Source organism: Coffea eugenioides, unplaced genomic scaffold, assembly GCF_003713205.1.
Source record: "Coffea eugenioides isolate CCC68of unplaced genomic scaffold, Ceug_1.0 ScVebR1_1611;HRSCAF=2491, whole genome shotgun sequence".
NCBI lineage: Eukaryota > Viridiplantae > Streptophyta > Magnoliopsida > Gentianales > Rubiaceae > Coffea > Coffea eugenioides.
Window position 1 is genome coordinate 6,325 of NW_020862027.1, and position 26,957 is coordinate 33,281.

At 43.4% G+C, this 26,957-nt stretch overlaps 1 protein-coding gene across 1 annotated transcript; it reads right to left on the reverse strand.

The window, feature by feature from the left end:
* Positions 1-893: 893 nt before the first annotated feature.
* Positions 894-2,525, reverse strand: LOC113755609. Its single transcript, XM_027299578.1, has one exon. The coding sequence runs from the start codon at positions 2,523-2,525 to the stop codon at positions 894-896; it is 1,632 nt and encodes a 543-aa protein (XP_027155379.1).
* Between the last annotated feature and the right edge of the window lie 24,432 nt (positions 2,526-26,957).

Here is a 26,957-nt window from a genome sequence, read left to right on the forward strand (position 1 = left end):
ATAAACTGGAAAAATAACAAGGAAAGTTCGGCCAGCCCCTTGGGCCTTCACTTGACCGAAAGCTAGCCCAACTAACTATAGATCCCCGTACGGCTCAGCGACGGTACTTAACTTCAGCTCAACCCGCCGTTTGGAGCTTGAACACTTGCATCTTCAATTGTAAGCAGCATTTTAGTGGTCGTGCAAGGATATTCCAACTCAATTCCTTCAATGGCCGGTTTCTCTTGGGTTTGGATGGCACGTACCAAGGCTTGGAGGGACTCCTTGAATCTCTTAGCTCGTGCTCGTGTCACTGGGCCTTGGGGCACCTTCACAGGGTCTACTTGTGCACTTTGGGCCTCGTGCTCAACCGCATCATTCCCCTCCTCTTGAAAAGGATTTGCCCTCAAATCGTACTCGTCCCCTGCAATAAATGGACTTAGATCAGCAACATTGAATGTAGCACTAACAGTATACTCACCAGGCAGATCTAAGCGGTATGCATTGTCGTTGATGCGCTCAATAACTTGAAAAGGCCCATCTCCTCTTGGTGACAGCTTGCTTTGCCGTTGTTTTGGAAATCTCTCCTTGCGCAAATGTAACCAGACCCAATCACCTGGTTCAAAGACAAGCTTGCGCCTCTGCTTATTAGCTTGTTGGACATAGGCTGGTTTGTTAGGCAATGGTGCTCCAGGAATGAGATCGATTTGGTGCTCGATTCCCCTTAGCGGTGGTAGTCCATCAGGTACATCCTCAGGAAATATGTCCTCAAATTCATCTTTGGCTTTTGCTAGCAAGCTTAGCTTCCCCTTATTTTCTTCTCTCATAGCCGACCCACTTGTTGCCTTTTTCTTCCCTAGGGGTTCGGCCCTACTCTCTCCTTTTTCTCCCTCACTTTTCTCTCACTTTTTCCTCTAAAGTTCTAGCTCATACTCCTTTTGGAGCCTCATTTGATCTTCATACACTTGTTTTGGGGTGAGAGGTACAAGTGTCACCTTTCTATTGCAATGAGTAAAGACATATTTATTAGCTCTTCCTTTGAATTCGACATCGCGATCATATTGCCAAGGCCGTCCAAGAATGAGGTGACTTGCTTGCATTGGCACGACATCACAAGTAACCTCGTCTTCATAATTGCCAATTCGGAATGGCACTTTTACTTGTCTAAACACACGGACTTCCCCTTCATTGTTCAACCATTGAAGGCGATAAGGTCTTGGATGTTTGATAACTTGGAGCCCTAGCATTTCTACCATGAGTAGACTAGCGACATTGGCACAACTCCCACTATCAATAACAACACTACACACCTTATCCTTGATATAACACCTTGTGCAGAAAAGGTTGTCCCGTTGTACCTCCATTTCCTCCTCTTTGGCGCGGGTAGTGAGGACCTTTCGAACCACTAGGCATCCAATCTCCTCATGCGTGGGTATCTCCTCACTCGATTCATTCTCTTCCTCTTCTAGAGGCGGTATCCCCTCGTACTCCTCTTCCTCATCTGATACAATTTCCCCATTTGGCAACATCAGCATGGTCCTTTGGCTGGGGCATTGAGAAGCGATATGGCCAAATCCTTGACACTTAAAGCACTTGGTGTCTCGACCACGCGGTTTGGTAGCTGCATTATTAGCCTCAAAGTCAGGCTTGGGCGTTGCCTTGGAAGGGAGGTCATTCGGCCTTGGAGGGTAAGAAGGAGCTGCGGCTTTCTCCTCCCTTTTTGGTTGAGAAGTGCGCCAATTTCCAGCTTGATAAGTAGTGCTTTGTCGCGCAGTACCCCTCCTCTTGAGGCGCCGTTCAATTGTAACCGCCTTCTCGAGCATTTCATTCATGTCGAGGTAATGTTGGAGTTCCACTACTTCGGCAATCTCGGGCCTCAATCCATGTAGAAAACGAGCCATAGTGGCCTCTCCATCTTCACGCAAATCCGCCTTCATGATGGCCATTTCCATCTCCTTGTAATAATCCTCAACTGACATGGACCCTTGGTTGAGAGCTTGTAGCCGACGGTGTAGATCTCGGCTATAGTAGCTCGGAACGAACCTTTTTCTCATCAGACTCCTCATTTCCTCCCAAGTTTCCACAGGTCTCTCACGATTTCTCCTTCGGCTTAGTCTAAGTTGGTCCCACCAAATGGAGGCGTAGTCAGTGAATTCTACGGCTGCTAGTTTCACCTTTTGCTCCTCCGTATAGGTGTGGCATTCATAGACTAACTCAATTTTCCGTTCCCATTCCAAGTACGCCTCGGGGTCCGACTTGCCTTGGAATGAAGGAATCTTGAGTTTGACACCTTTAATGGTGTCATCTCCTCGACGTTGGAACCTTTGATCATTTTGGTACCTTCCCTCAAACGCTTCCTCTTCATCGTTTGAGTATGCCGATTCTTTGCCCTTACTCGGGGTAGGTGGAGGTCTCGAGTTCTCCAACTGATCAATTCGATCATGCAATGGTTCAATTTCATTCTTAAGCAATCGTTTGAACTCCCCCATCATGGCTTCCAACTGTAGTTTGATGTCCATGGTTTGGCTACCCACTCCACTAGACATATTTAGTTCACCTGCAAAACAAATAAACAAAAACGAGTTCCTCTCTCTTTTTTTTTTTTTAATACGATGTATAGGTCACTCACACTCGTGTTTCACTCAAGTGTATCACTCTCTAATAATCTTACCAAGCAATTCCTTGGCTTGCTAGTTGCTCGAGTTGAACAAACGAGGCGTCACCGCAGTGTACGTTCTTGACTAGTCAACAAGTGACACACAAGCTAGTAGCAATAAGTGGAGGTGAATGACTGAAGACCTAGACACGACTCAAGACTCAGAATATAGCTGGACAATAACTAACGACTCAAAAGAAAGTAAGACAATTAACTTGAATGCTGAAATTTTGAAAATCCTAGAAAACTCTACCCGAAACCCAAATTTCTGGAATGTGTTGAGCTGCTGGTCCGTGGTCTTTTTGGTCCGTGATCTGATTTGGACACTTGGGGTTGCCAAGATTAGAAACCTTGGAGTTTGGTCAGATTTGGGAGTCCCAAGTGGTCCAAATTCGAAATTTTGGGGCTGGTCAGATTTGGAAGTCAGATTTTGCACAAAATTTGGTAAACTTGTAGGCTGTCAAGAATTGGATGTTGTTCAGATTTGGAAGTCCAAGTTTGAATCAGATTTGGTGGCTTGAATGCTGACCAAGACTAGGGCTGTTCAGATTTGAAAGTCCAAGTTTGAATCAGATTTGGTAAAACTTGAAGGCTGGTCAAGAATTGGAAACTAGAGCCGTCTTTCTTGAAATTTTTTTTTGACTTCTGTTGGGGTGTTTTCACACAATAGCCAGCTAGCTTAGACCACAATTTCACAGCAATTAACGTAAACAACTTGGACAGATTTGGTTTCAAGATCAAAGTTCCATGAAAACAAGAACACGGTTGAAGGTTTATTTCAGGTTTCAAGACTGCCAAGATTAACCTCTTTGATCCAAGAAGCTCAAGACTTCCCCAATAAGGTTTTGATGTTCGAGTTTTGCAAAGCAACAACACAAAGGTTCAAGAAACAAGTGCAAACAGATTCGGTATCCCAGCAAATTAATTCCAGCAACGACTCAAGGGAATGACAATAAGGTATGCAACACAAGAGATTTTTTTTTTTTGGATTTAAACAGAACATAAACACAAGACAAAACTGGACAGAAAATTTCAGACAACAAGTAAACAACAAAGACAGATTTCTGACAAGGAAACAACAAAGACAGATTTCGGACTTGACAAACCCGAGCACTTGAGCTACGAATTTAGAAGACTAAAATAGATCTAAAAATGATAAAAAGGGATATTCGTGATACCTCTAACTAGCTCTGATGCCAGCTGATGCGAGACGCGGAAGCTACTTCGGATCTAGAGGAACACGATGAAGATTTGACGGAGTTGAACCCGAACTTGGACCACTCAAGAACAGATTTAACGGTAGAGGACGCCACAATCAAGTATGTGTGCTTGATTGATAAGTCAAGAACAGCCTAGGATCAACTCTAGGATGTTCAACTTAGCTTTTACAAGCTAAGGGAATTTGCCACAAGGAATGGACGAAATTCTGGAAATTTTATTCAATACTCTCCAAAAACTGAATGTAACATGCGGCTTGAGGCTATTAATAGCCGTGACTAAGACCTAATAAACTGGAAAAATAACAAGGAAAGTTCGGCCAGCCCCTTGGGCCTTCACTTGACCGAAAGCTAGCCCAACTAACTATAGATCCCCGTACGGCTCAGCGACGGTACTTAACTTCAGCTCAACCCGCCGTTTGGAGCTTGAACACTTGCATCTTCAATTGTAAGCAGCATTTTAGTAGTCGTGCAAGGATATTCCAACTCAATTCCTTCAATGGCCGGTTTCTCTTGGGTTTGGATGGCACGTACCAAGGCTTGGAGGGACTCCTTGAATCTCTTAGCTCGTGCTCGTGTCACTGGGCCTTGGGGCACCTTCACAGGGTCTACTTGTGCACTTTGGGCCTCGTGCTCAACCGCATCACATTGCCTTCGAGAGTAGTTGCTTTGTCGCGGGTTAAGCAAGGAGAGAATGAGTTGATCATGGCATGTTCCATCCCTAACTCCATTGGTGAATATCAGAATCTTCATGAAGTTTGCCTCTTAAGTGTTGCATCCCTTTACGATCCATTGGTATTTAACTTCACCCATGAGTCTGTTTTGCTTGTTGGGAGGAGTAATGGAGTTTCAAAGGGCGTTCTTGCGCTTGAATCTTGTCCTATGCCTTCTTACCCTTTTGCAACAAGTGTTCCAAGTGATGATCAGTCTAATGCAGTTGAACGTGTTCAAAGTGTTCTTCATTATATCAGTTGCATTTTGGAGGATCCAAAAAGATGTAACCGAAGCTATATGCGTTATCTTCGAGGAGTCATTGGAGTAAAGCCATGAGTTTTTCTTGGCTGGCTGTGAGCATTTTCAAACTGACCAAGAGACATGTGCACCGCATTATAATAATCATGACGTATGCAAGTATCATTCAATCTAAGAGGGCCAATATGTGGTGGCATTAGATTTGAGGTTTCATACTCCAACTCTTGCTAGTATCATTCATTTCCATCCAGTTTTGAGGACAAATCCTTCTCAAGTGGAGGGGACTGATGTGTGCACGGATGGCGGCCTTGACTCAAGGCTTCCATAGGAACATTGAAGGCTTGGAAGTTGCTAATCAAGGCATCTACACATTGATCCAAGTCAAGGAAGCATCAAGCGCGGCCTTAGCTACTTGGGCCGAGCACTAGGAATGTTAGCATTGTTAGTCGTATGAGTTGTTAGTTGGTTTTGATCATTATCGAGTCATTAGTTGTTAGTTGGTTTGTTAGTCGTGTTTTAATTAATAGTTTATTAGTTATTGGAGTCAAACAATCGGCCCACTCATGTTCAAGAGTGGATCGAGCTCCTTTTCTAGTTTAGGTTGGTGGGCCGCCAATCCTTGACCACAAAGGTTTCTAGCCTATAAAAAGGCGCCTTTTGTACCAGCAAAGGTTAGACACTTTTGATAATAAAATTTCAATTTGTTCTCTTACAATTTCGAGAGTACATTCCTACTTGCTTGGCAAGGGTTATTTGAGCAATCACGCGTGACGTCCTTGGTTGTTCATCCGGCCTATCTACTTGAGTAACCACCTCAATTGGAGTCGCCGTTCTACCGCCTTGAATCGAGTTGAGTCGTCCCTCTTGGTTCTAGGTTCCGTAATCCAAACGGTTGAGTATCCCTCTAGGTCCTTGGGCAATCGTGCTACGTGTCTCGGAACGAGTTGACCGAGGAACGTATCAGTTGGCTTCAGAGCTGGTTGAGGTATCAAGTCGTTATATCCTCTTACTTGTTCTTGTCTAGTTCGTTTTAGGGTTCCTATTTTTCCGCTGTCTTGTTTGTTTGTTGCATCGCTAGTTGTTTCTTCGTTGTTCACAAATCTGTCCGAAGTTGTTTTGCCATTGGCGTCGTCAATTTCTGTCCGTTTTGTGTTCAATCATTGTGTTTTGCAATCGGGCCGTAGTTGGATTTTACTTATGTGTCAAATTTGTCCGAGTTTATTCCCTTGTTGCGCCGAATTTCTGTCCGTGTTTGTACCCTGTCGCGAGTCGTCAATATTCTGTCTGTTCTTGTGTTGGTTCGTTGTCTTGAATCTCCCCATAATTGTCTCCACAAATCTGTCCAAGTGCGTTTTCTAGTTCCGTCCATAGTGCCTTGAAATTCTGTCTTGTGTTCCATCGTTGGCTTGTCTATTGCTGTCCATAATTTCTGGTATCATTGTTTTGAGTTATCCAACTTGTTTACTTGGTTTTTCAAATCTGAATTGTGGTGAAACTTGTTGGTATTTGTGAATCTTGAGAGAACCTACAAGAATCTTGAGTTTCTTGACCACAATCTTGAAATTCTTGAAGTTCTTGATAACTTCCTTGAAAGTTCTTGAAGGATCTCGAAGTTCTTGAAGATTCCTTGTGCGTGTGAATTGGCTGAACCAAATCCGAAAAATAATCCAATCGGCCAAGCTTGTGTTGTGTTGGTCGTATAAGTCAAAAAAAAAAAAGAAACGAAAAACAAGAAAGAAAGTCCGAAGTTTATTGCCAAATCAATCACGGATTACATCTTGTATCCAAGACTACAAAAAGGAAAAAAAAATTTCAAAGTTTCGGTCCACTACTTCTTGAACCTCTTGATTCTTGGAAATTTGTTTCGTCCGTCTAGCGAACAATTTCTTGTACTCTCGAGCATTGGTGAAAGGCTTTCTTGGAGTCTTTGCTTCTATCTAGGGAATATCTTGGGTAACCCATTGGGGGGGAGCCTGAGGAGGGTTGATTGCGTCACGTTGTTGAGATTCCATCTAGTTGCTATTGTCTTGAACAAACATCCGAAACTGCCTTGGGTGTGTTTGAACAGAAAATCCGAGCTTGACCTTGTGCTTGCAAGTTAAGGCTAACGTGGGTGGGTCTTTAATAGCCTACCTTCCAACCGTACAAAAGGTTTCCAACCGAATTGTTCTTTCGGGAGTTGGAACCGAAATTGTTTTGTGCAATCCTTCTTGGAGTAGAAATTGGAAGTTCCTAAAAGTTGTTACAAGAAGAAAAGGTTTTCTAAAAGGTTTCCAACAACTAACTTGTTTCCAAATTCAATTAGGAAACTAAGTGGACATAACTCTCCTAATTCCACTTGGATAAGTCCACTCAAATTAGGAAACTAGGGTTTGCTTGTTTCCTTTTCCATTTTCGCACACTTTCCTAATCTGTCTGCCCTAGGAAACAGTCCAAACTACCCTCTATCGCCGTCCACATTGCTTCCAAAATTGTGTCTTGCTCTTGGTTACTCTTGTGGGAAGTTTGGTGAACAAATTGAGGACCTTGTGCGGCATTTCTCAAACTACTCAAACCGGCAAGGTAAGGAAGTTTGGTAAGGTCATTCGAGTGCTTTGGAGTGAAAACACGTGTGAGTGAAACACTTAGCGAGTGAAGTGAGGTTCTATTTGTATTATTTGCTTGGTCACTAACGTTACAGGGCAAAACGAAAGACATGGAAGCAAACTAACCAAACCGCCGACTACACGTCGATGTTCAACGCTATGAAATCCGAACTAAAGCGGATTAGTGAGCAACAAATGGAGGAAATGCACAACCGATTTGATGAACTCTCCAAGAGCTTCACGAGGGGCTCTCGATCCAGATCTCACACCCGAAACCACCATGGTACAAAAGGGGCAAATTATGAGGATTATTCGGCAAGTGAGGATGAAGAGAGAGCCGAGAGGCCTAAAAGGGACACTACCAAGGATGCACTTAAGGGACTTAAAATCAAAATTCCCACCTTCCAAGGTAGAAGTGACCCTGAGGCGTACTCGGAATGGGAAGTCCGAATCGAGATGGTCTTCGATTGCTATGACTATAGCGAGGAACAAAAGGTGAAGATCGCCACTGTTGAGTTCACCGACTACGCACTCGTTTGGTGGGATCAAGTACGGACTGGAAGGAGGAGAAACGGTGAACCACAAGTCCGAACTTGGCGTGAACTCAAGGCCATGATGCGTAAGAGGTTTGTTTCAAGCTACTACAACCGCGATCTCCATTCAAAACTGCAAACCCTCACTCAAGGCAACATGAGTGTGGAGGACTATTACAAGGAGATTTCGGCCATGATGAGGGCTAATATCCAAGAAGATAGTGAGGTCACGATGGCAAGATTTCTTCGTGGTTTAAACCCTGAACTTCAAGAGGCCTTGGAGCTTCAACATTATTTGGATATGAGTGACCTTCATCAAGGCCGAAAGGGGAAGGAAACTGAGGAGAGGTGGCCGACCCCACCAAACCTCAAATCCGAATGTATGGAAGGGAAACCAGCCGAGAAGAACATCACATGAAGTTGGACAATCGGCTATACCAACCACTTCTAGCCGAACACAAGGTAACCTTCCTAACTGAAATTCCAATTCTACCGCTAACAAGTTTGTTGATACAACTAGGTCAACTTCAAAGTCGGCTCAAGAGATTCCTAAGCCTAGGAGTAGGGACATTAAGTACTTCAAATGCCAAGGATTCGGACATATCCAATCTCAATGTTCGAATCAAAGGGTCACGCTCATAACTCACAATGGAGAAGTCGTATCTGATGATGATGATTGTGAGGAGATGCCGACCTTCTCCAAGGATAACTGCTTGGAGAATGACTCGGCCGAGGAAGAGTGCTCTCCTACTCAAAGAGAAATTGGTTGCTTGGTGGCACGACGAGTGCTAACCGCCCGAGTCAAAGAAGATGAGCAATTGCAACGAGAGAACTTGTTTTACACTCGATGTAAAATAAGTGACAAAGTGTGCAGTCTCATCATTGATGGTAGGAGTTGCACCAATGTAGCAAGTTTGCTCATGGTAGAGAGCTTGGGACTTCCAACGACTAGACATCCACACCCGTACCGACTACAATGGCTAAGCGAAGATGGTGAAGTACGTGTCTACAAACAGGTACGTCTTCCTTTCTCCATTGGCAACTACATTGACGAAGTTGTTTGTGATGTTGTCCCCATGCATGCTACCCATGTAATTTTAGGAAGACCCTGGCAATTTGATAAGCATGTCACTTTTGATGGTAGATCTAATAAGTACACTCTCTTGCACAATGGAACGAGAATGTGACTTAGACCGACAAAAGAGGAAACAAAAGACGGCCGAATCTGGAAATTGCTCCACTTCCACAAATGAGCATTCGGCCAAGGGTCATACACTGATTAAATCAAGCACTAGGAAGCAAAACATGATAATCAAGGCTAAGGAAGTTAGGAAGTGTGTGAATTCTGATCAGCCTGTATTACTCATGATTTGCAAACATGTACTCTTGAATGTTGATGAACTCGATAGGGCATTGCCTTCGAGAGTAGTTGCTTTGTCGCGGGTTAAGCAAGGAGAGAATGAGTTGATCATGGCATGTTCCATCCCTAACTCCATTGGTGAATATCAGAATCTTCATGAAGTTTGCCTCTTAAGTGTTGCATCCCTTTACGATCCATTGGTATTTAACTTCACCCATGAGTCTGTTTTGCTTGTTGGGAGGAGTAATGGAGTTTCAAAGGGCGTTCTTGCGCTTGAATCTTGTCCTATGCCTTCTTACCCTTTTGCAACAAGTGTTCCAAGTGATGATCAGTCTAATGCAGTTGAACGTGTTCAAAGTGTTCTTCATTATATCAGTTGCATTTTGGAGGATCCAAAAAGATGTAACCGAAGCTATATGCGTTATCTTCGAGGAGTCATTGGAGTAAAGCCATGAGTTTTTCTTGGCTGGCTGTGAGCATTTTCAAACTGACCAAGAGACATGTGCACCGCATTATAATAATCATGACGTATGCAAGTATCATTCAATCTAAGAGGGCCAATATGTGGTGGCATTAGATTTGAGGTTTCATACTCCAACTCTTGCTAGTATCATTCATTTCCATCCAGATTTGAGGACAAATCCTTCTCAAGTGGAGGGGACTGATGTGTGCACGGATGGCGGCCTTGACTCAAGGCTTCCATAGGAACATTGAAGGCTTGGAAGTTGCTAATCAAGGCATCTACACATTGATCCAAGTCAAGGAAGCATCAAGCGCGGCCTTAGCTACTTGGGCCGAGCACTAGGAATGTTAGCATTGTTAGTCGTATGAGTTGTTAGTTGGTTTTGATCATTATCGAGTCATTAGTTGTTAGTTGGTTTGTTAGTCGTGTTTTAATTAATAGTTTATTAGTTATTGGAGTCAAACAATCGGCCCACTCATGTTCAAGAGTGGATCGAGCTCCTTTTCTAGTTTAGGTTGGTGGGCCGCCAATCCTTGACCACAAAGGTTTCTAGCCTATAAAAAGGCGCCTTTTGTACCAGCAAAGGTTAGACACTTTTGATAATAAAATTTCAATTTGTTCTCTTACAATTTCGAGAGTACATTCCTACTTGCTTGGCAAGGGTTATTTGAGCAATCACGCGTGACGTCCTTGGTTGTTCATCCGGCCTATCTACTTGAGTAACCACCTCAATTGGAGTCGCCGTTCTACCGCCTTGAATCGAGTTGAGTCGTCCCTCTTGGTTCTAGGTTCCGTAATCCAAACGGTTGAGTATCCCTCTAGGTCCTTGGGCAATCGTGCTACGTGTCTCGGAACGAGTTGACCGAGGAACGTATCAGTTGGCTTCAGAGCTGGTTGAGGTATCAAGTCGTTATATCCTCTTACTTGTTCTTGTCTAGTTCGTTTTAGGGTTCCTATTTTTCCGCTGTCTTGTTTGTTTGTTGCATCGCTAGTTGTTTCTTCGTTGTTCACAAATCTGTCCGAAGTTGTTTTGCCATTGGCGTCGTCAATTTCTGTCCGTTTTGTGTTCAATCATTGTGTTTTGCAATCGGGCCGTAGTTGGATTTTACTTATGTGTCAAATTTGTCCGAGTTTATTCCCTTGTTGCGCCGAATTTCTGTCCGTGTTTGTACCCTGTCGCGAGTCGTCAATATTCTGTCTGTTCTTGTGTTGGTTCGTTGTCTTGAATCTCCCCATAATTGTCTCCACAAATCTGTCCAAGTGCGTTTTCTAGTTCCGTCCATAGTGCCTTGAAATTCTGTCTTGTGTTCCATCGTTGGCTTGTCTATTGCTGTCCATAATTTCTGGTATCATTGTTTTGAGTTATCCAACTTGTTTACTTGGTTTTTCAAATCTGAATTGTGGTGAAACTTGTTGGTATTTGTGAATCTTGAGAGAACCTACAAGAATCTTGAGTTTCTTGACCACAATCTTGAAATTCTTGAAGTTCTTGATAACTTCCTTGAAAGTTCTTGAAGGATCTCGAAGTTCTTGAAGATTCCTTGTGCGTGTGAATTGGCTGAACCAAATCCGAAAAATAATCCAATCGGCCAAGCTTGTGTTGTGTTGGTCGTATAAGTCAAAAAAAAAAAAGAAACGAAAAACAAGAAAGAAAGTCCGAAGTTTATTGCCAAATCAATCACGGATTACATCTTGTATCCAAGACTACAAAAAGGAAAAAAAAATTTCAAAGTTTCGGTCCACTACTTCTTGAACCTCTTGATTCTTGGAAATTTGTTTCGTCCGTCTAGCGAACAATTTCTTGTACTCTCGAGCATTGGTGAAAGGCTTTCTTGGAGTCTTTGCTTCTATCTAGGGAATATCTTGGGTAACCCATTGGGGGGGAGCCTGAGGAGGGTTGATTGCGTCACGTTGTTGAGATTCCATCTAGTTGCTATTGTCTTGAACAAACATCCGAAACTGCCTTGGGTGTGTTTGAACAGAAAATCCGAGCTTGACCTTGTGCTTGCAAGTTAAGGCTAACGTGGGTGGGTCTTTAATAGCCTACCTTCCAACCGTACAAAAGGTTTCCAACCGAATTGTTCTTTCGGGAGTTGGAACCGAAATTGTTTTGTGCAATCCTTCTTGGAGTAGAAATTGGAAGTTCCTAAAAGTTGTTACAAGAAGAAAAGGTTTTCTAAAAGGTTTCCAACAACTAACTTGTTTCCAAATTCAATTAGGAAACTAAGTGGACATAACTCTCCTAATTCCACTTGGATAAGTCCACTCAAATTAGGAAACTAGGGTTTGCTTGTTTCCTTTTCCATTTTCGCACACTTTCCTAATCTGTCTGCCCTAGGAAACAGTCCAAACTACCCTCTATCCCGTCCACATTGCTTCCAAAATTGTGTCTTGCTCTTGGTTACTCTTGTGGGAAGTTTGGTGAACAAATTGAGGACCTTGTGCGGCATTTCTCAAACTACTCAAACCGGCAAGGTAAGGAAGTTTGGTAAGGTCATTCGAGTGCTTTGGAGTGAAAACACGTGTGAGTGAAACACTTAGCGAGTGAAGTGAGGTTCTATTTGTATTATTTGCTTGGTCACTAACGTTACAGGGCAAAACGAAAGACATGGAAGCAAACTAACCAAACCGCCGACTACACGTCGATGTTCAACGCTATGAAATCCGAACTAAAGCGGATTAGTGAGCAACAAATGGAGGAAATGCACAACCGATTTGATGAACTCTCCAAGAGCTTCACGAGGGGCTCTCGATCCAGATCTCACACCCGAAACCACCATGGTACAAAAGGGGCAAATTATGAGGATTATTCGGCAAGTGAGGATGAAGAGAGAGCCGAGAGGCCTAAAAGGGACACTACCAAGGATGCACTTAAGGGACTTAAAATCAAAATTCCCACCTTCCAAGGTAGAAGTGACCCTGAGGCGTACTCGGAATGGGAAGTCCGAATCGAGATGGTCTTCGATTGCTATGACTATAGCGAGGAACAAAAGGTGAAGATCGCCACTGTTGAGTTCACCGACTACGCACTCGTTTGGTGGGATCAAGTACGGACTGGAAGGAGGAGAAACGGTGAACCACAAGTCCGAACTTGGCGTGAACTCAAGGCCATGATGCGTAAGAGGTTTGTTTCAAGCTACTACAACCGCGATCTCCATTCAAAACTGCAAACCCTCACTCAAGGCAACATGAGTGTGGAGGACTATTACAAGGAGATTTCGGCCATGATGAGGGCTAATATCCAAGAAGATAGTGAGGTCACGATGGCAAGATTTCTTCGTGGTTTAAACCCTGAACTTCAAGAGGCCTTGGAGCTTCAACATTATTTGGATATGAGTGACCTTCATCAAGGCCGAAAGGGGAAGGAAACTGAGGAGAGGTGGCCGACCCCACCAAACCTCAAATCCGAATGTATGGAAGGGAAACCAGCCGAGAAGAACATCACATGAAGTTGGACAATCGGCTATACCAACCACTTCTAGCCGAACACAAGGTAACCTTCCTAACTGAAATTCCAATTCTACCGCTAACAAGTTTGTTGATACAACTAGGTCAACTTCAAAGTCGGCTCAAGAGATTCCTAAGCCTAGGAGTAGGGACATTAAGTACTTCAAATGCCAAGGATTCGGACATATCCAATCTCAATGTTCGAATCAAAGGGTCACGCTCATAACTCACAATGGAGAAGTCGTATCTGATGATGATGATTGTGAGGAGATGCCGACCTTCTCCAAGGATAACTGCTTGGAGAATGACTCGGCCGAGGAAGAGTGCTCTCCTACTCAAAGAGAAATTGGTTGCTTGGTGGCACGACGAGTGCTAACCGCCCGAGTCAAAGAAGATGAGCAATTGCAACGAGAGAACTTGTTTTACACTCGATGTAAAATAAGTGACAAAGTGTGCAGTCTCATCATTGATGGTAGGAGTTGCACCAATGTAGCAAGTTTGCTCATGGTAGAGAGCTTGGGACTTCCAACGACTAGACATCCACACCCGTACCGACTACAATGGCTAAGCGAAGATGGTGAAGTACGTGTCTACAAACAGGTACGTCTTCCTTTCTCCATTGGCAACTACATTGACGAAGTTGTTTGTGATGTTGTCCCCATGCATGCTACCCATGTAATTTTAGGAAGACCCTGGCAATTTGATAAGCATGTCACTTTTGATGGTAGATCTAATAAGTACACTCTCTTGCACAATGGAACGAGAATGTGACTTAGACCGACAAAAGAGGAAACAAAAGACGGCCGAATCTGGAAATTGCTCCACTTCCACAAATGAGCATTCGGCCAAGGGTCATACACTGATTAAATCAAGCACTAGGAAGCAAAACATGATAATCAAGGCTAAGGAAGTTAGGAAGTGTGTGAATTCTGATCAGCCTGTATTACTCATGATTTGCAAACATGTACTCTTGAATGTTGATGAACTCGATAGGGCATTGCCTTCGAGAGTAGTTGCTTTGTCGCGGGTTAAGCAAGGAGAGAATGAGTTGATCATGGCATGTTCCATCCCTAACTCCATTGGTGAATATCAGAATCTTCATGAAGTTTGCCTCTTAAGTGTTGCATCCCTTTACGATCCATTGGTATTTAACTTCACCCATGAGTCTGTTTTGCTTGTTGGGAGGAGTAATGGAGTTTCAAAGGGCGTTCTTGCGCTTGAATCTTGTCCTATGCCTTCTTACCCTTTTGCAACAAGTGTTCCAAGTGATGATCAGTCTAATGCAGTTGAACGTGTTCAAAGTGTTCTTCATTATATCAGTTGCATTTTGGAGGATCCAAAAAGATGTAACCGAAGCTATATGCGTTATCTTCGAGGAGTCATTGGAGTAAAGCCATGAGTTTTTCTTGGCTGGCTGTGAGCATTTTCAAACTGACCAAGAGACATGTGCACCGCATTATAATAATCATGACGTATGCAAGTATCATTCAATCTAAGAGGGCCAATATGTGGTGGCATTAGATTTGAGGTTTCATACTCCAACTCTTGCTAGTATCATTCATTTCCATCCAGATTTTGAGGACAAATCCTTCTCAAGTGGAGGGGACTGATGTGTGCACGGATGGCGGCCTTGACTCAAGGCTTCCATAGGAACATTGAAGGCTTGGAAGTTGCTAATCAAGGCATCTACACATTGATCCAAGTCAAGGAAGCATCAAGCGCGGCCTTAGCTACTTGGGCCGAGCACTAGGAATGTTAGCATTGTTAGTCGTATGAGTTGTTAGTTGGTTTTGATCATTATCGAGTCATTAGTTGTTAGTTGGTTTGTTAGTCGTGTTTTAATTAATAGTTTATTAGTTATTGGAGTCAAACAATCGGCCCACTCATGTTCAAGAGTGGATCGAGCTCCTTTTCTAGTTTAGGTTGGTGGGCCGCCAATCCTTGACCACAAAGGTTTCTAGCCTATAAAAAGGCGCCTTTTGTACCAGCAAAGGTTAGACACTTTTGATAATAAAATTTCAATTTGTTCTCTTACAATTTCGAGAGTACATTCCTACTTGCTTGGCAAGGGTTATTTGAGCAATCACGCGTGACGTCCTTGGTTGTTCATCCGGCCTATCTACTTGAGTAACCACCTCAATTGGAGTCGCCGTTCTACCGCCTTGAATCGAGTTGAGTCGTCCCTCTTGGTTCTAGGTTCCGTAATCCAAACGGTTGAGTATCCCTCTAGGTCCTTGGGCAATCGTGCTACGTGTCTCGGAACGAGTTGACCGAGGAACGTATCAGTTGGCTTCAGAGCTGGTTGAGGTATCAAGTCGTTATATCCTCTTACTTGTTCTTGTCTAGTTCGTTTTAGGGTTCCTATTTTTCCGCTGTCTTGTTTGTTTGTTGCATCGCTAGTTGTTTCTTCGTTGTTCACAAATCTGTCCGAAGTTGTTTTGCCATTGGCGTCGTCAATTTCTGTCCGTTTTGTGTTCAATCATTGTGTTTTGCAATCGGGCCGTAGTTGGATTTTACTTATGTGTCAAATTTGTCCGAGTTTATTCCCTTGTTGCGGCGAATTTCTGTCCGTGTTTGTACCCTGTCGCGAGTCGTCAATATTCTGTCTGTTCTTGTGTTGGTTCGTTGTCTTGAATCTCCCCATAATTGTCTCCACAAATCTGTCCAAGTGCGTTTTCTAGTTCCGTCCATAGTGCCTTGAAATTCTGTCTTGTGTTCCATCGTTGGCTTGTCTATTGCTGTCCATAATTTCTGGTATCATTGTTTTGAGTTATCCAACTTGTTTACTTGGTTTTTCAAATCTGAATTGTGGTGAAACTTGTTGGTATTTGTGAATCTTGAGAGAACCTACAAGAATCTTGAGTTTCTTGACCACAATCTTGAAATTCTTGAAGTTCTTGATAACTTCCTTGAAAGTTCTTGAAGGATCTCGAAGTTCTTGAAGATTCCTTGTGCGTGTGAATTGGCTGAACCAAATCCGAAAAATAATCCAATCGGCCAAGCTTGTGTTGTGTTGGTCGTATAAGTCAAAAAAAAAAAAGAAACGAAAAACAAGAAAGAAAGTCCGAAGTTTATTGCCAAATCAATCACGGATTACATCTTGTATCCAAGACTACAAAAAGGAAAAAAAAATTTCAAAGTTTCGGTCCACTACTTCTTGAACCTCTTGATTCTTGGAAATTTGTTTCGTCCGTCTAGCGAACAATTTCTTGTACTCTCGAGCATTGGTGAAAGGCTTTCTTGGAGTCTTTGCTTCTATCTAGGGAATATCTTGGGTAACCCATTGGGGGGGAGCCTGAGGAGGGTTGATTGCGTCACGTTGTTGAGATTCCATCTAGTTGCTATTGTCTTGAACAAACATCCGAAACTGCCTTGGGTGTGTTTGAACAGAAAATCCGAGCTTGACCTTGTGCTTGCAAGTTAAGGCTAACGTGGGTGGGTCTTTAATAGCCTACCTTCCAACCGTACAAAAGGTTTCCAACCGAATTGTTCTTTCGGGAGTTGGAACCGAAATTGTTTTGTGCAATCCTTCTTGGAGTAGAAATTGGAAGTTCCTAAAAGTTGTTACAAGAAGAAAAGGTTTTCTAAAAGGTTTCCAACAACTAACTTGTTTCCAAATTCAATTAGGAAACTAAGTGGACATAACTGATACGAGACGCGGAAGCTACTTCGGATCTAGAGGAACACGATGAAGATTTGACGGAGTTGAACCCGAACTTGGACCACTCAAGAACAGATTTAACGGTAGAGGACGCCACAATCAAGTATGTGTGCTTGATTGATAAGTCAAGAACAGCCTAGGATCAACTCTAGGATGTTCAACTTAGCTTTCACAAGCTAAGGGAATTTGCCACAAGGAATGGACGAAATTCTGGAAATTTTATTCAATACTCTCAAAAACTGAATGTAACATGCGGCTTGAGGCTATTAATAGCCGTGACTAAGACCTAATAAACTGGAAAAATAACAAGGAAAGTTCGGCCAGCCCCTTGGACCTTCACTTGACCGAAAGCTAGCCCAACTAACTATAGATCATAAGCGAGACCCCCGTACGGCTCAGCGAGGGTACTTAACTGCGGCTCAGCCCACCGTTTGGAGCTTGAACACTCGCATCTTCAATTGTAAGCAGCATTTTAGTAGTCGTGCAAGGATGTTCCAACTCAATTCCTTCAATGCCCGGTTTCTCTTGGGTTTGGATGGCACGTACCAAGGCTTGGAGGGACTCCTTGAATCTCTTAGCTCGTGCTCGTGTCACTGGGCCTTGGGGCACCTTCACAGGGTCTACTTGTACACTTTGGGCCTCGTGCTCAACCGCATCATTCCCCTCCTCTTGAAAAGGATTTGCCCTCAAATCGTACTCGTCCCCTGCAATAAATGGACTTAGATCAGCAACATTGAATGTAGCACTAACAGTATACTCACCAGGCAGATCTAAGCGGTATGCGTTGTCGTTGATGCGCTCAATAACTTGAAAAGGCCCATCTCCTCGTGGTGACAGCAAGCTTTGCCGTTGTTTTGGAAACCTCTCCTTGCGCAAATGTAACCAGACCCAATCACCTGGTTCAAAGACAAGCTTGCGCCTGTGCTTATTAGCTTGTTGGACATAGGCTGGTTTGTTAGGCAATGGTGCTCCAGGAATGAGATCGATTTGGCGCTCGATTCCCCTTAGCGGTGGTAGTCCATCAGGTACATCCTCAGGAAATATGTCCTCAAATTCATCTTTGGCTTTTGCTAGCAAGCTTAGCTTCCCCTTATTTTCTTCTCTCATAGCCGACCCACTTGTTGCCTTTTTCTTCCCTAGGGGTTCGGCCCTACTCTCTCCTTTTTCTTCCTCACTTTTCTCTCGCTTTTTCCTCTCAAGTTCTAGCTCATACTCCTTTTGGAGCCTCATTTGATCTTCATACACTTGTTTTGGGGTGAGAGGTACAAGTGTCACCATTCTATTGCAATGAGTAAAGACATATTTATTAGCTCTTCCCTTGAATTCGGCATCGCGATCATATTGCCAAGGCCGTCCAAGAATGAGGTGACTTGCTTGCATTGGCACGACATCACAAGTAACCTCGTCTTCATACTTGCCAATTCGGAATGGCACTTTTACTTGTCTAAACACACGGACTTCCCCTTCATTGTTCAACCATTGAAGGCGATAAGGTCTTGGATGTCTGATAACTTGGAGCCCTAGCATTTCTACCATGAGTAGACTAGCGACATTGGCACAACTCCCACTATCAATAACAACACTACACACCTTATCCTTGATATGACACCTTGTGTAGAAAAGGTTGTCCCGTTGTACCTCCATTTCCTCCTCTTTGGCGCGGGTAGTGAGGACCTTTCGAACCACTAGGCATCCAATCTCCTCATGCGTAGGTATCTCCTCACTCGATTCATTCTCTTCCTCTTCTAGAGGCGGTATCCCCTCGTACTCCTCTTCCTCATCTGATACAATTTCCCCATTTGGCAACATCAGCATGGTCCTTTGGCTAGGGCATTGAGAAGCGATATGGCCAAATCCTTGACACTTAAAGCACTTGGTGTCTCGACCACGCGGTTTGGTAGCTGCATTATTAGCCTCAAAGTCAGGCTTGGGCGTTGCCTTGGAAGGGAGGCCATTCGGCCTTGGAGGGTAAGAAGGAGCTGCGGCTTTCTCCTCCCTTTTTGGTTGAGAAGTGCGCCAATTTCCAGCTTGATAAATAGTGCTTTGTCGCGCAGTACCCCTTTTCTTGAGGCGCCGTTCAATTGTAACCGCCTTCTCGAGCATTTCATTCATGTCGAGGTAGTGTTGGAGTTCCACTACTTCGGCAATCTCGGGCCTCAATCCATGTAGAAAACGAGCCATAGTGGCCTCTCCATCTTCACGTAAATCCGCCTTCATGATGGCCATTTCCATCTCCTTGTAATAATCCTCAACTGACATGGACCCTTGGTTGAGAGCTTGTAGCCGACGGTGTAGATCTCGACTATAGTAGCTCGGAACGAACCTTTTTCTCATCAGACTCCTCATTTCCTCCCAAGTTTCCAAAGGTCTCTCACGATTTCTCCTTCGGCTTAGTCTAAGTTGGTCCCACCAAATGGAGGCGTAGTCAGTGAATTCTACGGCTGCTAGTTTCACCTTTTGCTCCTCCGTATAGGTGTGGCATTCATAGACTAACTCAATTTTCCGTTCCCATTCCAAGTACGCCTCGGGGTCCGACTTGCCTTGGAATGAGGGAATCTTGAGTTTGACACCTTTAATGGTGTCGTCTCCTCGACGTTGGAACCTTTGATCATTTTGGTACCTTCCCTCAAACGCTTCCTCTTCATCGTTTGAGTATGCCGATTCTTTGCCCTTACTCGGGGTAGGTGGAGGTCTCGAGTTCTCCAACTGATCAATTCGATCATGCAATGGTTCAATTTCATTCTTAAGCAATCGTTTGAACTCCCTCATCATGGCTTCCAACTGTAGTTTGATGTCCATGGTTTGGTCTACCCACTCCACTAGACATATTTAGTTCACCTGCAAAACAAATAAACAAAAACGAGTTCCTCTCTCTTTTTTTTTTTTTTTTAATACGATGTATAGGTCACTCACACTCGTGTTTCACTCAAGTGTATCACTCTCTGATAATCTTACCAAGCAATTCCTTGGCTTGCTAGTCGCTCGAGTTGAACAAACCAGAGGTCACCGCAGTGTACGTTCTTGACTAGTCAACAAGTGACACACAAGCTAGTAGCAATAAATGGAGGTGAATGACTGAAGACCTAGACACGACTCAAGACTCAGAATATAGCTGGACAATAACTAACGACTCAAAAGAAAGTAAGACAATTAACTTGAATGCTGAAATTTTGAAAATCCTAGAAAACTCTACCCGAAACCCAATTTTCTGGAATTTGTTGAGCTGCTGGTCCGTGGTCTTTTTGGTAAGGGTTTTGGAGTATTTTGGGTGGCCTTAGGCTGCTCAAATAATGGGCAATCTACTACCTAAAACTCAGCCCAATCGGGTGGCACAATTGCTCCAACGGTTTTAGGAAAATTCAAGAATTCAAGATTCGGAAATTGGAAAGTTTGATCTGATTTGGACACTTGGGGTTGCCAAGGATTGGAAACCTTGGAGTTTGGTCAGATTTGGGAGTCCCAAGTGGTCCAAATTCGAAATTTTGGGGTTGGTCAGATTTGGAAGTCAGATTTTGCACCAAATTTGGTAAACTTGTAGGCTGTCAAGAATTGGATGTTGTTCAGATTTGGAAGTCCAAGTTTGAATCAGATTTGGTGGCTTGAAGGCTGACCAAGACTAGGGCTGTTCAGATTTGGAAGTCCAAGTTTGAATCAGATTTGGTGGCTTGAAGCCTGACCAAGACTAGGGCTGTTCAGATTTGAAAGTCCAAGTTTGAATCAGATTTGGTAAAACTTGAAGGCTGGTCAAGAATTGGAAACTAGAGCCGTCTTTCTTGAAATTTTTTTTTGACTTCTGTTGGGGTGTTTTCACACAATAGCCAGCTAGTTTAGACCACAATTTCACAGCAATTAACGTAAACAACTTGGACAGATTTGGTTTCAAGATCAAAGTTCCATGAAAACAAGAACACGGTTGAAGGTTTATTTCAGGTTTCAAGACTGCCAAGATTAACCTCTTTGATCCAAGAAGCTCAAGACTTCCCCAATAAGGTTTTGATGTTCGAGTTTTGCAAAGCAACAACACAAAGGTTCAAGAAACAAGTGCAAACAGATTCGGTATCCCAGCAAATTAATTCCAGCAACGACTCAAGGGAATGACAATAAGGTATGCAACACAAGAGATTTTTTTTTTTTGGATTTAAACAGAACATAAACACAAGACAAAACTGGACAGAAAATTTCAGACAACAAGTAAACAACAAAGACAGATTTCTGACAAGGAAACAACAAAGACAGATTTCTGACAAGGAAACAACAAAGACAGATTTCGGACTTGACAAACCCGAGCACTTGAGCTACGAATTTAGAAGACTAAAATAGATCTAAAAACGATAAAAAGGGATATTCGTGATACCTCTAACTAGCTCTGATGCCAGCTGATACGAGACGCGGAAGCTACTTCGGATCTAGAGGAACACGATGAAGATTTGACGGAGTTGAACCCGAACTTGGACCACTCAAGAACAGATTTAACGGTAGAGGACGCCACAATCAAGTATGTGTGCTTGATTGATAAGTCAAGAACAGCCTAGGATCAACTCTAGGATGTTCAACTTAGCTTTCACAAGCTAAGGGAATTTGCCACAAGGAATGGACGAAATTCTGGAAATTTTATTCAATACTCTCAAAAACTGAATGTAACATGCGGCTTGAGGCTATTAATAGCCGTGACTAAGACCTAATAAACTGGAAAAATAACAAGGAAAGTTCGGCCAGCCCCTTGGACCTTCACTTGACCGAAAGCTAGCCCAACTAACTATAGATCATAAGCGAGACCCCCGTACGGCTCAGCGAGGGTACTTAACTGCGGCTCAGCCCACCGTTTGGAGCTTGAACACTCGCATCTTCAATTGTAAGCAGCATTTTAGTAGTCGTGCAAGGATGTTCCAACTCAATTCCTTCAATGCCCGGTTTCTCTTGGGTTTGGATGGCACGTACCAAGGCTTGGAGGGACTCCTTGAATCTCTTAGCTCGTGCTCGTGTCACTGGGCCTTGGGGCACCTTCACAGGGTCTACTTGTACACTTTGGGCCTCGTGCTCAACCGCATCAATAACTCTCCTAATTCCACTTGGATAAGTCCACTCAAATTAGGAAACTAGGGTTTGCTTGTTTCCTTTTCCATTTTCGCACACTTTCCTAATCTGTCTGCCCTAGGAAACAGTCCAAACTACCCTCTATCCCGTCCACATTGCTTCCAAAATTGTGTCTTGCTCTTGGTTACTCTTGTGGGAAGTTTGGTGAACAAATTGAGGACCTTGTGCGGCATTTCTCAAACTACTCAAACCGGCAAGGTAAGGAAGTTTGGTAAGGTCATTCGAGTGCTTTGGAGTGAAAACACGTGTGAGTGAAACACTTAGCGAGTGAAGTGAGGTTCTATTTGTATTATTTGCTTGGTCACTAACGTTACAGGGCAAAACGAAAGACATGGAAGCAAACTAACCAAACCGCCGACTACACGTCGATGTTCAACGCTATGAAATCCGAACTAAAGCGGATTAGTGAGCAACAAATGGAGGAAATGCACAACCGATTTGATGAACTCTCCAAGAGCTTCACGAGGGGCTCTCGATCCAGATCTCACACCCGAAACCACCATGGTACAAAAGTGGCAAATTATGAGGATTATTCGGCAAGTGAGGATGAAGAGAGAGCCGAGAGGCCTAAAAGGGACACTACCAAGGATGCACTTAAGGGACTTAAAATCAAAATTCCCACCTTCCAAGGTAGAAGTGACCCTGAGGCGTACTCGGAATGGGAAGTCCGAATCGAGATGGTCTTCGATTGGTATGACTATAGCGAGGAACAAAAGGTGAAGATCGCCACTGTTGAGTTCACCGACTACGCACTCGTTTGGTGGGATCAAGTACGGACTGGAAGGAGGAGAAACGGTGAACCACAAGTCCGAACTTGGCGTGAACTCAAGGCCATGATGCGTAAGAGGTTTGTTTCAAGCTACTACAACCGCGATCTCCATTCAAAACTGCAAAACCTCACTCAAGGCAACATGAGTGTGGAGGACTATTACAAGGAGATTTCGGCCATGATGAGGGCTAATATCCAAGAAGATAGTGAGGTCACGATGGCAAGATTTCTTCGTGGTTTAAACCCTGAACTTCAAGAGGCCTTGGAGCTTCAACATTATTTGGATATGAGTGACCTTCATCAAGGCCGAAAGGGGAAGGAAACTGAGGAGAGGTGGCCGACCCCACCAAACCTCAAATCCGAATGTATGGAAGGGAAACCAGCCGAGAAGAACATCACATGAAGTTGGACAATCGGCTATACCAACCACTTCTAGCCGAACACAAGGTAACCTTCCTAACTGAAATTCCAATTCTACCGCTAACAAGTTTGTTGATACAACTAGGTCAACTTCAAAGTCGGCTCAAGAGATTCCTAAGCCTAGGAGTAGGGACATTAAGTACTTCAAATGCCAAGGATTCGGACATATCCAATCTCAATGTTCGAATCAAAGGGTCACGCTCATAACTCACAATGGAGAAGTCGTATCTGATGATGATGATTGTGAGGAGATGCCGACCTTCTCCAAGGATAACTGCTTGGAGAATGACTCGGCCGAGGAAGAGTGCTCTCCTACTCAAAGAGAAATTGGTTGCTTGGTGGCACGACGAGTGCTAACCGCCCGAGTCAAAGAAGATGAGCAATTGCAACGAGAGAACTTGTTTTACACTCGATGTAAAATAAGTGACAAAGTGTGCAGTCTCATCATTGATGGTAGGAGTTGCACCAATGTAGCAAGTTTGCTCATGGTAGAGAGCTTGGGACTTCCAACGACTAGACATCCACACCCGTACCGACTACAATGGCTAAGCGAAGATGGTGAAGTACGTGTCTACAAACAGGTACGTCTTCCTTTCTCCATTGGCAACTACATTGACGAAGTTGTTTGTGATGTTGTCCCCATGCATGCTACCCATGTAATTTTAGGAAGACCCTGGCAATTTGATAAGCATGTCACTTTTGATGGTAGATCTAATAAGTACACTCTCTTGCACAATGGAACGAGAATGTGACTTAGACCGACAAAAGAGGAAACAAAAGACGGCCGAATCTGGAAATTGCTCCACTTCCACAAATGAGCATTCGGCCAAGGGTCATACACTGATTAAATCAAGCACTAGGAAGCAAAACATGATAATCAAGGCTAAGGAAGTTAGGAAGTGTGTGAATTCTGATCAGCCTGTATTACTCATGATTTGCAAACATGTACTCTTGAATGTTGATGAACTCGATAGGGCATTGCCTTCGAGAGTAGTTGCTTTGTCGCGGGTTAAGCAAGGAGAGAATGAGTTGATCATGGCATGTTCCATCCCTAACTCCATTGGTGAATATCAGAATCTTCATGAAGTTTGCCTCTTAAGTGTTGCATCCCTTTACGATCCATTGGTATTTAACTTCACCCATGAGTCTGTTTTGCTTGTTGGGAGGAGTAATGGAGTTTCAAAGGGCGTTCTTGCGCTTGAATCTTGTCCTATGCCTTCTTACCCTTTTGCAACAAGTGTTCCAAGTGATGATCAGTCTAATGCAGTTGAACGTGTTCAAAGTGTTCTTCATTATATCAGTTGCATTTTGGAGGATCCAAAAAGATGTAACCGAAGCTATATGCGTTATCTTCGAGGAGTCATTGGAGTAAAGCCATGAGTTTTTCTTGGCTGGCTGTGAGCATTTTCAAACTGACCAAGAGACATGTGCACCGCATTATAATAATCATGACGTATGCAAGTATCATTCAATCTAAGAGGGCCAATATGTGGTGGCATTAGATTTGAGGTTTCATACTCCAACTCTTGCTAGTATCATTCATTTCCATCCAGATTTGAGGACAAATCCTTCTCAAGTGGAGGGGACTGATGTGTGCACGGATGGCGGCCTTGACTCAAGGCTTCCATAGGAACATTGAAGGCTTGGAAGTTGCTAATCAAGGCATCTACACATTGATCCAAGTCAAGGAAGCATCAAGCGCGGCCTTAGCTACTTGGGCCGAGCACTAGGAATGTTAGCATTGTTAGTCGTATGAGTTGTTAGTTGGTTTTGATCATTATCGAGTCATTAGTTGTTAGTTGGTTTGTTAGTCGTGTTTTAATTAATAGTTTATTAGTTATTGGAGTCAAACAATCGGCCCACTCATGTTCAAGAGTGGATCGAGCTCCTTTTCTAGTTTAGGTTGGTGGGCCGCCAATCCTTGACCACAAAGGTTTCTAGCCTATAAAAAGGCGCCTTTTGTACCAGCAAAGGTTAGACACTTTTGATAATAAAATTTCAATTTGTTCTCTTACAATTTCGAGAGTACATTCCTACTTGCTTGGCAAGGGTTATTTGAGCAATCACGCGTGACGTCCTTGGTTGTTCATCCGGCCTATCTACTTGAGTAACCACCTCAATTGGAGTCGCCGTTCTACCGCCTTGAATCGAGTTGAGTCGTCCCTCTTGGTTCTAGGTTCCGTAATCCAAACGGTTGAGTATCCCTCTAGGTCCTTGGGCAATCGTGCTACGTGTCTCGGAACGAGTTGACCGAGGAACGTATCAGTTGGCTTCAGAGCTGGTTGAGGTATCAAGTCGTTATATCCTCTTACTTGTTCTTGTCTAGTTCGTTTTAGGGTTCCTATTTTTCCGCTGTCTTGTTTGTTTGTTGCATCGCTAGTTGTTTCTTCGTTGTTCACAAATCTGTCCGAAGTTGTTTTGCCATTGGCGTCGTCAATTTCTGTCCGTTTTGTGTTCAATCATTGTGTTTTGCAATCGGGCCGTAGTTGGATTTTACTTATGTGTCAAATTTGTCCGAGTTTATTCCCTTGTTGCGCCGAATTTCTGTCCGTGTTTGTACCCTGTCGCGAGTCGTCAATATTCTGTCTGTTCTTGTGTTGGTTCGTTGTCTTGAATCTCCCCATAATTGTCTCCACAAATCTGTCCAAGTGCGTTTTCTAGTTCCGTCCATAGTGCCTTGAAATTCTGTCTTGTGTTCCATCGTTGGCTTGTCTATTGCTGTCCATAATTTCTGGTATCATTGTTTTGAGTTATCCAACTTGTTTACTTGGTTTTTCAAATCTGAATTGTGGTGAAACTTGTTGGTATTTGTGAATCTTGAGAGAACCTACAAGAATCTTGAGTTTCTCGACCACAATCTTGAAATTCTTGAAGTTCTTGATAACTTCCTTGAAAGTTCTTGAAGGATCTCGAAGTTCTTGAAGATTCCTTGTGCGTGTGAATTGGCTGAACCAAATCCGAAAAATAATCCAATCGGCCAAGCTTGTGTTGTGTTGGTCGTATAAGTCAAAAAAAAAAAAGAAACGAAAAACAAGAAAGAAAGTCCGAAGTTTATTGCCAAATCAATCACGGATTACATCTTGTATCCAAGACTACAAAAAGGAAAAAAAAATTTCAAAGTTTCGGTCCACTACTTCTTGAACCTCTTGATTCTTGGAAATTTGTTTCGTCCGTCTAGCGAACAATTTCTTGTACTCTCGAGCATTGGTGAAAGGCTTTCTTGGAGTCTTTGCTTCTATCTAGGGAATATCTTGGGTAACCCATTGGGGGGGAGCCTGAGGAGGGTTGATTGCGTCACGTTGTTGAGATTCCATCTAGTTGCTATTGTCTTGAACAAACATCCGAAACTGCCTTGGGTGTGTTTGAACAGAAAATCCGAGCTTGACCTTGTGCTTGCAAGTTAAGGCTAACGTGGGTGGGTCTTTAATAGCCTACCTTCCAACCGTACAAAAGGTTTCCAACCGAATTGTTCTTTCGGGAGTTGGAACCGAAATTGTTTTGTGCAATCCTTCTTGGAGTAGAAATTGGAAGTTCCTAAAAGTTGTTACAAGAAGAAAAGGTTTTCTAAAAGGTTTCCAACAACTAACTTGTTTCCAAATTCAATTAGGAAACTAAGTGGACATAACTCTCCTAATTCCACTTGGATAAGTCCACTCAAATTAGGAAACTAGGGTTTGCTTGTTTCCTTTTCCATTTTCGCACACTTTCCTAATCTGTCTGCCCTAGGAAACAGTCCAAACTACCCTCTATCCCGTCCACATTGCTTCCAAAATTGTGTCTTGCTCTTGGTTACTCTTGTGG

Bases quoted from the DNA above. Each gene is read 5' to 3' on its own strand.
- LOC113755609 (XM_027299578.1), bottom strand. From the start codon at position 2,525: ATGTCTAGTGGAGTGGGTAGCCAAACCATGGACATCAAACTACAGTTG.